Raw genomic sequence first — 12430 nt, 5'->3', positions numbered from 1 at the left:
TCAAAACAGCTGCATTGGACCTTTGAAAGGAACCCAAAGGGTTGTCCAGGTAATTACAGAAGGTCACAGGTTCAAATACCCACCAGGATTACACTTGTTCCATCCAGTGGGCTGCCTACAACCCACACTAGAATCATAAATATGACAATACACACTCTCCAGCCCTCCTATACAGGCACAGTCCTAAATGGCTTACCCAGACCAAAGACTCAGCTCTCCCCACATCTCCTATTTTAGTTTCCATAGCAATGCCAAAGTCTGTTTATCGTTCTCCTCAAAGGCTGACCAGATTTGAGATGTGGCCGCTTTATTTGGCTTGATTCGTTTTTGTTGCCCCCTCCACTATTTAATCAGTGTCCTTGTGATCCTGGCCGTGGCAGCGTGCAGGCTGGGTAATTGGCTTAGGCTGAGCAGTACCAGCTGTGCTAAAAATTCAAGCTCCAGTCCACTCTGCCTCATAGCGTGTAAATGACAAGCTGGGAGAAAAACCACAGAATTGGGGCTTCTGCCTGCCGGTCCTCCCAGCCCCAGGTCACAGCCTTGCTGAAATCCAATTCTCAGTGCATAAAAGACCACTCTTTGAAAAAGTATTTGGTATGAAGTCATGCAGAAATTATACTTTGACCGAATTTCCTAGACATTTTTTTATTGAGTTCATATGCGCACGTCTTGAAGAGAGCAGCTGTTGGAATTTCATCAGATCGTGTCATATCCGTGTCCTTATACTGTATATCATCTAATACAGATGTACACATCATGATAGAGATGTACACGTCATGATAGAGATGTACACGTCACGAAATTCCTGATCCTACATAACTTCTGTCTTGTCCTCCCTCCCTTCATCTTCTGATCTGCAAGCCAGACTGGAACGATGACAGATCTGAAACTGGTAAAGAAGAAGGAAACAGCTGAGTTGAAGGCTTCAGTACATCTCCTCTGTGCTCTCATGGTCACTTGTCCTTTCCAGATGTTTTTTTCTTCCTCAGCTTCTCAGAGGCCAGCTCGTATGTGTGTGTGTTACAACACAATTACAACTGAATATAATTAACCAAAATTACTCCAAATCCGCAAGCTAAGATCCCATGGTCAGGTGCAACAGACAAATTCAAGAAATTGTGTAATCAAGCAATAATGTCACGCCTTGGTCTTAGTATTTTGTGTTTTCTTTATTTATTTGGTCAGGCCAGGGTGTGACATGGGTTTATTTTGTGGTGTGTTTTTGTATTGGGGTTTTAGTAGGTATTGGGATTGTGGCTGAGTAGGGTTGTCTAGCAAAGTCTATGGTTGCCTGAGGCGGTTCTTAATCAGAGGCAGGTGATTTTCGTTGTCTCTGATTGGGAACCATATTTAGGCAGCCATATTCTTTGAGTATTTCGTGGGTGATTGTTCCTGTCTCTGTGTTAGTGTTCACCAGATAGGCTGTATAGGTTTTCACGTTCCCTTTGTTGTTTTTGTTTGTTTGTGTTTTCATTATTAAAGATTTATCGAACTAACCACGCTGCATTTTGGTCCGACTCTCCTTCGACGGAAGAAAGGGGTGTGGTGTATGGTCAATATAACACAGCTAAGGGCTGTTCTTTCGCATGACGCAACACGGAGTACCTGGATACAGCCCCTGGCCATGGTATATTGGCAATATACCACAAACACCTGAGGTGCCTTTTTCTTTTTTACTTTTACCCCTTTGGTCAGGGCCAGCTGTGACACAGCCTGGGATCAAACCAGGGTCTGTAGTAACGCCTCAACTACTGTGATACACCTGAGGTGCCTTATTGCTATTATAAACTGGTTACCAATGTAATTAGAGCAGTAAAAATAAATGTTTTTCATACCTATGGTATACGGTCTGATATACCACAACTTTCAGCCAATCAGCATTCAGAGCTCGAACCACCCAGTTTATAAAATGCAAATAATGCACTGTGTGGACAAGCTGTGACTACACAGCTATGCCCTTCCCTTGCTTTGTTCTCTGTGCTGGCAGGAGCATGATGTCAATGATATCATTGACCCATTGTCAATTGGAAAGGAAATTATTGTGTTGTGATTGATTGGGTGTGATTGTATCCACAACACTCACTATTTACATAGCCTTTAGTAATGGATAAATACTTGAGCCTGTGAGTATGAACGCTAAATGCCAAATTCATGACATTCGTTCTCTGAACCACTTTGAGGTGTTTGGAGGCACCTACGATATTGTCAGCTCGCTAGTTTATGAAATCATCCATCCGAAACACTGAAAAAGAACAGATACTCAGGGCTCCCGAGTGGCGCAGCAGTCTAAGGCACTGCATCTCAGTGCAAGAGGTATCACTACAGTCCCTGGTTTGAATCCAGGCTTTATCACATCCGGCCGTGATTGGGAGTCCCATAGGACGGCGCACAATTGACCCAGCGTCATCCGGGTTTGGCCGTGGTTGTAAATAAGAATTTGTTCTTAACTGACTTGCCTAGTTAAATAAAGGTTAAATAAATAAACAAAGATAACCAGTGACCTCCAAGCTTCTCTTCTCAGTGCTTCTGTTCGGTTCCCTCCTTGTTTCACCACAGTCAAATCCCATTTACCCACTTAAGATGGCTGCCAGAGCCAGAGCCAGGGAGAAAAATACAAATATTCCCACCTCCACCTCCTGTAATGGCATGTTTACATGTTGTCCTCATTCCTCATTTACAGTCTAGAAAACAAGCCATTGTATATCTCACTCAGGTAGCTAGCAGACGGGCAGGTTCATGAACTGTGAGCAGGAAAAGAGAGAAGGAGGAGAGGAAAGGAAAGAGAAGTCAGATGGAGTGGACTGCTGGAGTGTTTCAGGGCCTGTTGTAATGTCAGACAGTACATCATTAGCACACCTGCAGGCAAATCGCTGGGTAATTAAAGAGCACATGGCCACATCTGCACGCAACCACCATTAACCCAACACACCTCAATTAGAGCAGAGAAAGGGTCTGTTGTGGGCAAGAGAGAGCGGCGGTCTGCGTATCAGCCCTTGACGTGTCAAATATGACACAACAAACGCCTAAGCCCTCCGCTAATAAAGCCTGGAATTTTTTGTTTCTTTTTCATCAGGCACTGGAGCCACGCCAGGACCCAAAATGAAAGGCTTATCTTACCTTTACTTCAAAAGTGCAGGACTTTGTGTGAAGAAGTATAGCAACACTTGCAACCACTTGTTTACTTCAACAATGTAACAACAACAAAAACAGTAAAGAGACAAAAGGCCACAATGCAGTGTATTTTACTGCACTGACTTCTGCTAGAGGCCTCTGTAGTGACTTTTGACTCACAACTGACAGACTTATGCAAGCCATTTTACAGCAAAATACTATACCTTATAAATAAAAAGAAAGATATTCTTTGGATAACCCATTTCACAATCAATATTCAACCATGATGGTTACGCATGGTTTATTTCTACAATTGAATTATCCCTCCACTTCCTGTGTGTGTGTGTGTGTGTGTGTGACACATCAATCACCTGCATGGTAGACAAAGGGCAAGTTATTTTTCCTCTCTCACCTCACACCACATTTCCCTCCCAGTTCCCAGTTCCCACAGTCACGGGCGAGCCCGAGCAGCTCAGCGACTTCACAAACAGGCATGCCTGTGTGGTCGCCAAACCCTCTCAATACTCTAAACTGGCTTCCTTTCTTAAGCACCCTTCCCCTTACTTCATTAGCACTGGTGTAAAATAACTTGTCAGGTAAAAGCAATTTTCCAGATCAAGCATACCTGATTCAACTTGTCAAATAATAATCAAGCTTTAGACTAGGTCAATCAGGTGAGCTAGTTCGGGGCTAGAACAAAATTGTAAACGTCTGGGGGTCCCAAAGGAGATGTTTGAGAAACAATGGTTTGGACTATTGAGATGCACCCCTGCATCACAGTTCCCATAGCCATTATTTTCAGAACCTCTGATCGGCGAACCTCTGTAGCTCTGTCAGCTGAGTGATCCGTTAGCTATGATTTATGACGACTATCCTCCATCCCCCACCATTTCCTGAGCTCAGCTAAAATCATCTCACCTCCATCTTCCTTCCCCACTGTCTTCTGGAATGTTCTCACAGAGCCCGAGTACTGTTGCTGATTCCTGATATTTAATTTACATTTCACTGTGATTGTTAGGTGTGAGTAGGTTCATCACCTGCGTAGGAACTGTACAGTATGGTTAGTTAATCTGTAAATAAAATCTAATACAGTATTATTGTTAATAATCCTATGATTGGATGGAACGTTTTAACACATCTCCTTCAATCTTCAATACCCCAGGCCCTGTTCCAAATGCTCTACCACGTGTGTAATAATTTATACCCTACCAGTAACATACTTTTTAGATTAACACCACAAATAGTAATTGTGATGCAAATTAAGGTCAAAGTCACAGATCTGGTATTACAAACATTGAGGTTATCTAGAAATACTGTGGATTCGGCCATGCAAAAAACAATGATCCTGTGCCAGAAGAGAATCTTAAAATGTATCAATTCTTTGAAGACACTTTTGCTCATGTCTCTTGTCACAGGAAATATTTCAATATTTCAATAGCTGCTGTATGTTTTCGCATCCTAAAGTCTGGAACTTTTGATAACGTGTATATGTCCATTTCTATGCATATCTCATCAGTTGGGAAAATACTCAGAAGTTATGTAGTTCAGAGGTCACTGTTGACTGAATTTATGCTTCTGTGACTATTGCTGCGTTCAAATGCTAGTTGGAACTAGGAAACCCCAAAAATTCCAACTTGCTAACCTGGCCAGAAGAGTCAGATACAGAGTATCAGAATCAACCAATAGGAAACTCTACCCAAAAAACTTACTCAGAAATTCGTAGTTCCGACTAGCACGTGAACGAGGCATATGCAAGCAGCACTGATGAAACCTGCTGTTGGATGTGAAGCAACATCTTCACAGTTCACACAAGCACAGTTCTTCACAGTTCACACAAGCCCCTGGTAACATGTCTTATTGGGGGCCTTGGGTGCAGGCGGGGGGCTGACCTTATTGAAACGGTTCCTCAGGCTACTATGCCTGGTGCTCCCTGTGCTGCTGGTCTCCTTGGACACGAAGGCATCAGGGTGACAGAGGCCTGCCCTGAGGCAGCACAGTTCACACAGCACAGTTCTTCACAGTTCACACAAGCCCCTGGTAACATGTCTCCACCCTGAGGTAGATGGTGGTAATTGCTTATGGGAGTGAAGTGTTCATTTCGTTTGACCATGTAGTAATACAGTACAACAACAAGACAGATATTATATGATTTAAAAACATTTATTTATACATAAGATGTACTGTGACCATCAAAAAAATGAATAAAACTCTACAGTTCTGTACAATACATACACTATATATACAAAAGTATGTGGACACGCCTTCAAATTAGTGGATTTGGCTATTTCAGCCACACCCGTTCCTGACAGGTGTATAAAATCAAGCACACAGCCATGCAATCTCCCTAGACAAACATTGACAGTAGCATGGCCTTACTGAAGAGCTCAGTGACTTTCAACGTGGCACCGTCATAGGATGCCACCTTTCCAACAAGTCAGTTCACCAAATTTCTACCCTGCTAGAGCTGCCCCGGTCAACTATAAGTGCTGTTATTGTGAAGTGGAAATATCTAAGAGCAACAATGGCTCAGCAGCTAAGTGGTAGGCCACAGAATAGGACCGCCGAGTGTTGAAGCGCGTAGCGTTTAAAAATCGTCTGTCCTTGGTTGCAATACCTCACTACGAGTTCCAAACTGCCTCTGAAAGCAATGTCAGCACAAGAACTGTTTATCGGGAGCTTCATGAAATGGGTTTCCATGGCCGAGCAGCTGCACAAAAGCCTAAAATCACCACGCGCATTGCCAAGCGTCGGCATTGCTAGTAGGTGTCCACATACTTTTGGTCATGTAGTGTATGTCTTTGTATCTATGTATACATTTTATTGTATTCTCAAAAAGATCTAAAAACAAAAATTTATTTTTAAATCTCAGTTCTAGTAAAGCACTGAAAAAGTGCACACAGCATATAGACCTCAATGACAGAAACAGGTCTGTTTTGAGGCTCAAACAGTGAAACAAAATAAAGCTTCTATAATGCTTCTTTTATAAGAAATCTTAAACAACTCTTTAAAGTTTTTTTTGTAATGCACAACATAAAATAAACTTTATCAGTATGTGCCACGTCCTGATCTGATGACAAGGCAAAAAAATGAACAAAACTAATTACAGAGAAAACCGTTAGCCTTGTATCAAAGCTGTATCTTCATAGTTGTATCAAGGCTGTATCTAGGCTGTATCAAGGCTGTATCATGGTTGTATCAAGGCTGTATCTTGGTTGTATCAAGGCTGTATCTTCATAGTTGTATCAAGGCTGTATCATGGTTGTATCAAGGCTGTATCTTCATAGTTGTATCAAGGCTGTATCTAGGCTGTATCAAGGCTGGTTGTATCAAGGCTGTATCTTGGTTGTATCAAGGCTGTATCTTCATAGTTGTATCAAGGCTGTATCTTGGTTGTATCAAGGCTGTATCTTCATAGTTGTATCAAGGCTGTATCTAGGCTGTATCATGGTTGTATCAAGGCTGTATCTTGGTTGTATCAAGGCTGTATCTTCATAGTTGTATCAATGCTGTATCTAGGCTGTATCAAGGCTGTATCATGGTTGTATCAAGGCTGTATCTTTAAAGTTATATCATGGCTGTATCATGGCTGCATCATGGTTGTATCTTCAAAGTTGTATCAAGGCTGTTTCTTCATAGTTTCTTCATGGCTGTATCATGCTTGTATCTAGGCTGTATCTTCATAGTTGTGCCAATGACATTTTCTACTACCCTGTTTTGAAAAATGCCTTGTGCTAGCGGGCTTTCTCTAAATTCCAACACCCACAGACCCACACACACACCCACAGACCCGCACACACACACCCACAGACCCGCACACACACACCCACACACACCCACACACACACACACACACACACACACACACACACACACACACACACACACACACACACACACACACACACACACACACAAAGAGAGCTCTCTTTCGCATCTACGTCTGCCCCAGGCAGCCCTTTGTGGTCTAACCGCTCGACACAGACAGGCAGCTGGTGGTGGAGCTGAGGCGGCTCTTCTTGGGGGCCTTGGGTGCAGGCGGGGGGCTGATACTGAAACTCCTGACCTTATTGAAACTGTTCCTCAGGCTACTATGCCTGGTGCTCCCCGTGCTGCTGGTCTCCTTGGACACGAAGGCATCAGGGTGACAGAGGCCTGCCCTGAGGCAGCAGCAGCACAGCAGCCCTGCGATGGCCTTCCTCAGCTCTGTGCTACCCAGGGCGTAGATGACAGGGTTCAGAGCAGAGTTGAGCACGGCCAGAGCAATGACCCAGTCGGCACTGAAGAGGGGCGCACACTGCCGCGACACACAGAAAAAGTCCAGCAGCAGCAGGGCGAACAGAGGGCCCCAGCACATGATGAACACACCCACGATGGAGATTACCGTCTTCAGGAGCCCCAGGGATCGCTTGCGGCTGCGCTGGGATCCCACCTTGGCGCTGCTGCGCACGTGGCAGTAGATGGCGCCGTAGAGCACACCGATGGCCAGCAGGATGAGGGAGAAGATGAGCAGAGAGAAGAAGATGTAGCTCTTGGAGTAGAGCGGCAGCAGGGTGGAGCAGCTCTCCAGGCTGCACACGCAGTTCCATCCCAGCAGGGGGAGGAAGCCGATGGCGAAGGCCAGGATCCAGCACAGCGCCACCAGGCCGTAGATACGACATGTCTTCCTGGCTGACTTCTGGTGCAGCGGCTTCATCATAGCGGTGTAGCGCTCCACTGCTATCAGCAGCAGGCTGAAGATCGAGGCAGCCAAGGTCACAAACATCACCCCTTCCCTGAACAGCCACAGAGCTGGGCTCAGTCTGAATGTATGGCTGCCAGACATGCAGATGTTGACCACGTAGGCCGCCCCAGCCAGCAAGTCACTGAGGGTGATGTTGGCGATGCACACGTAGACCCAGCGGTGGCTGTTGCGGATCCTGGAGAGCACGGCCACCAGGACCAGCAGGTTCTCCAGGATGATGAGGATGCTGATGAAGAGGGAGAGGGACGCGCCCAAGCTCAGGCCACCTTGGCGGGGCCCGCGGTGCTGCAGGCGCCCTGTGTGGTTGTAGTGCTCCAGGATCACATTGTTGCTAATACTGCTTCTACTGCTGTTGTTGGTGATGCTGCTACTCCAGAGGTACAGGTAGGGGCAGGAGGTTGAGGAGCTCAGGGAGGACATGGCTGGGTTGTGAAGAGCTTGATCGGGCTGTGCTGGTTTCGGCTGGGCTTGGCGTGTCAGAAAATGGCTGGATTGGGCTGGATAAGGCAAGACTTGGATGCGTGTAGAACTCCTGCAGTAGGCTCAGGGCTCACTCAGGCTAACACACTCTCTCCACTGGAGCTCTGCTGTCTCACAACCCACCTTGCAAACACAGGGAGATATTTGATATGAAAAGATGTGTGATAAGCAATAATAATGAGGTATAAGCTGTTTGTAGCGCATGAACAGCAGGTAATGAAAATAATATATTTTGTTGGTATATTGCATAGTTTATAAATTCATTGTGAAAAGCTGGAAAAGAAACTATTTTCAGAAAATGAGATAAGAATTTGTCAGTTGACCCGACCTCGTAAAACTGCATGCCTCCACTAGCATGCGTTAGGGCCATTTAAACCTCTATGGTGCCATTTAAATCTCTCCGTACCATTTAAACCACATTGTGGTTAGCTGAGAGGAGCAGACAGCTGTAGCCAGGAAGGGGATTTAAGTTCAATCTGCACGTGAAGTCAACATGTTTGAAAGTCGTAAAACTGCTATTTCAAAATTCCTATTATTAGTGATAATTGAAAAACTGTGTTCCACTCTGGAGTGAAATAAAGATTACCATAGTATATTTATATTTTTTCTTCCTTTTTAGATTTTATAAAACAATTTCCCTTTAAATTCCAAGATTTTTCCTTTTTTGCTAAATTTGTGTTAGAATTTGTTGCATGTGAGCAAAAGCTTACATGGCCACAAATGCCTTGCAAATGTATTGCTACAGTTACATGTAATATATGTAACCATACACCTGGCTCTCCATTCCAAGTTTTTTTTTGTCATCTAAAATCACTATCTAATTGTATAATTTCATATGAATAACACATGAAGTGAAGAGAAGTTGTGTATAATTTAGATTTTAACTAAATAAACAGTTGTTACTTAATGTGTTACTTACATGTGCAGAGATACTGTTGGTAGTGATGCTGTGTGGAAGGCCATCCCCTGTGTGGGCTGATAGAACACATCTGCACTACTCTATTGAAGAGACGAGGAAGGAACTTATGGTACCACACCCATAAGAACCAACACACACACACACACACACACATACACACACACGATGCAAGAGGTTATTGACACTGATGAGTTGTTTCATCACTGCTCAAGAGAAAACACACTAATTGTGAAATGCTTTAGAACGTGACCATTCAGATGGATGCCATCAATCAATGTGTGAATTGATCATTTGATATGGGCTAATCCACACTTCCATGAGGCCATCACAATACAGTTTTGTTGATTGTTTGTTGTAATTTTCCACATACTTAATCTCATTGACGTGAACACTTTTCCCAACACTTGAGCCATGTTTTGACCCCTGCAATACTTTAATCCTACTGCCCAAGTTACTCCATGATGATTACAGGAAGTGCCGGTCATAGTGTTTTCCTAATACATGTATGTTGAAGTGATTGGAGCAGGATGTTTTCAAGGATATGTTGCAAGATACTTTTTCTACTAGAAAGGCATCAACCCAGTGTTTTTACTCAATATTTCTCAGAAAGAAAAAGATTATCCTGACACGAAGAAAACAGGAACCTACTGATCAGATGTGTAAAGGGGCCCCTCCCTTTGGTTCCCCTACTATAGATGTACAGCTATGGTTTCACACCTCACTTCACCCAGCTGTGACAGACCACAGTCCTACCAACAACGGCCTACTTGGCCTACTTACCACCCGGTGAGCCCCAACCACTTACCATAACTGACCAAAGTCAACATCACATACTCAGCAAAGAAAAATATCACTACTGATTAAAAAAATGTGCTGTCAGTGATAAACGTTAAAGCACACTTCTTCCTTCAGATCAACTACTTCTTCCAGCTGAAGCGTATCTGCAATCTCATGCTTAACTTGACTCATGGTGAGTCATTTAAGGAAAGTGAGGCCACAAGTTTAAATTTTGTATTGTCACATGCACAAGTACAGTGAAATGCCTTTCTTGCTTGCTCTTTCCCAACAATAAAGTAATCAATATCTGTAGTTTATTAAAAAATATATAGAAAAAAAGTCAAGTAGCACAAGAAATAGAAATAAGAAGAACACAAAGTAAGTAAGCTATATTGAGGGTCAGTTCTTATACCATGTTTACAATGTGCAGGGATACTGGAGTGGGAGGGTTATATACTGTATGTACAGTATAGGTGCATCAGGATATACACAAGAAAAACAACAAAATAAAACACAACATGCAACAAAGATTTTAATGAGTTACATTTCAAAAAAGGAAATCAGCCATTAAAATCATTCTAAATTCTCTGCCACCAGCTCTGGTGGACAATCCTGCAACCTCTCTCACAACTTGTGTTGTGTGACAAAACTGCACATTTTATAGTGGCCAATTGTTGTTCACAGTACAAGGTGCACATGTGTAATGATCATGCTGTTTAATCAGCTTCTTGATTTACACACCTGTCAGGGGGATGGATTATCTTGGCAAAGGGGAAATGCTTATTAACAGAGATGTAAACAAATTTGTACATTTTTGAGAAATAAGCTTTTTGTGTGTATAGAGAATTTCTGGGATCTTTAATTTCAGCTTATTTCAACACTTTACATGTTGCATTTATATTTTTGCTCAGTATATGATAAACAAAGTAGCAGCAGCGTATATCATGATTGTATGTGACTGTGTGTGAATGTGTGTGTACAGTCAGTATGAAAGTGTGTGTGTATTATGTGTGTGTGAGAAAATTAAGTGAGTGTGTGTTGGAGTGTGAGTGTGTGTAAGTGAGTGTGCATAGAGTGAGTGTTTGAGTGTGCAAAAAATAAATAGAAAGGTCAATGTAGATACTTGTTGCTCCGATTCCACTTGCCGTACGGAAGCAGAGAGAACAGTCTATATCTATGGTTTAGATGGCTGGAGGCTTTAACAATTTTCCGGGCCTTCCTTTCACACAGCCTGATATACCGTGCATTCGGAAAGTATTCAGACCCCTTGACTTCATCCACACTTTGGTGCTTGACAGCCTTATTCTGAAATATATTAAATTGTTATTTTCCCCTCATCAATCTACACACAATACCCCATAATGACAAAGCAAAAACAGGTTTTTAGAAAAAATAAATATTCAGACCCTTTACTCAGTACTTTGTTGATGCAACTTTGACATCGAGTACAGCCTCAAGTCTTATTGGGTATGATGCTACAAGCTTGGCACACCTGTATTTGAGGAGTTTCTCCCATTATTCTCTGCAGATCCTCTCAAGCTCTGTCAGGTTGGATTGGGAGCATTTGCTGCACAGCTATTTTCAGGTCTCTCCAGAGATGTTCGATCGGGTTAACGTCCGGACTCTGGCTTGGCCACTCAAGGACATTCAGAGACTTTTCTCAAAGCCACTCCTGCTTTGTCTTGGCTGTGTGCTTAGGGTTGTTGTCCTGTTAGAAGATGAACGTTTGCCCCAGTCTGAGGTCCTGAGCACTCTGGAGCAGGTTTTCATCAAGGATCTCTCTGTACTTTGCTCTGTTCATCTTTCCCTCAATCCTGACTAGTCTCCCAGTCCCTGCCGCAGAACCCCACCCATAGCATGAAGCTGCCACCACCATGGTTCACCATAGAGATTGTGCAAGGTTTCCTCCAGATGTGATGCTTGGCATTCAGGCCAAAGAGTTCAATCTTAGTTTCATCAGACCAGACAATCTTGTGTCTCATGGTAAGAGAACTTTGGCAAACACCAAGCTGGATGTCATGTTCCTTTTACTGAGGAGTGGCTTCCATCTGGCCACTCTACCATAAAGGCCTAATTAGTGGAGTGCTGCAGAGATGGTTGTCCTTCTGGAAGGTTCTTCCATCTGGAGCTCTGTCAGAGTGACCATCGGGTTCTTGGTCACCTCCCTGACCAAGGTCCTTCTCCCCCGATTGCTCAGTGTGGCCCGGGAGGCCAGCTCTAGGAAGAGTTTTGGTGGTTCCAAACTTCTTCCATTTAAGAATGATGGAGGCCACTGTGTTCTTGGGGACCTTCAAGGCTGCAGAAATGTTTTGGTACCCTTCCCCAGATCTGTGCCTCGACACAATCCTGTCTAGGAGCTCTACGGACAATTCCTTTGACCTCATGCCTCGGTTTTTGTTCTG

General features: G+C 43.6%; 1 protein-coding gene across 1 annotated transcript; it reads right to left on the bottom strand.

Moving 5' to 3' along the window:
* Positions 1-5252: 5252 nt before the first annotated feature.
* On the bottom strand, positions 5253-9352 carry LOC115109187 (sphingosine 1-phosphate receptor 4-like). Its single transcript, XM_029633845.2, has 2 exons — positions 9252-9352; positions 5253-8455 (listed from the first exon to the last, which is right to left on the bottom strand). Exon 2 carries the CDS (start codon positions 8270-8272, stop codon positions 7076-7078), a length of 1197 nt encoding a protein of 398 aa, XP_029489705.1. The 5' UTR covers positions 8273-8455; positions 9252-9352; the 3' UTR covers positions 5253-7075.
* Positions 9353-12430: the final 3078 nt, after the last annotated feature.

Source organism: Oncorhynchus nerka, linkage group LG25, assembly GCF_034236695.1.
Source record: "Oncorhynchus nerka isolate Pitt River linkage group LG25, Oner_Uvic_2.0, whole genome shotgun sequence".
NCBI classification, from domain to species: domain Eukaryota; kingdom Metazoa; phylum Chordata; class Actinopteri; order Salmoniformes; family Salmonidae; genus Oncorhynchus; species Oncorhynchus nerka.
Note: the sequence above shows the minus strand (reverse complement) of the source record. Positions and strands in the feature narration are given on the sequence as shown.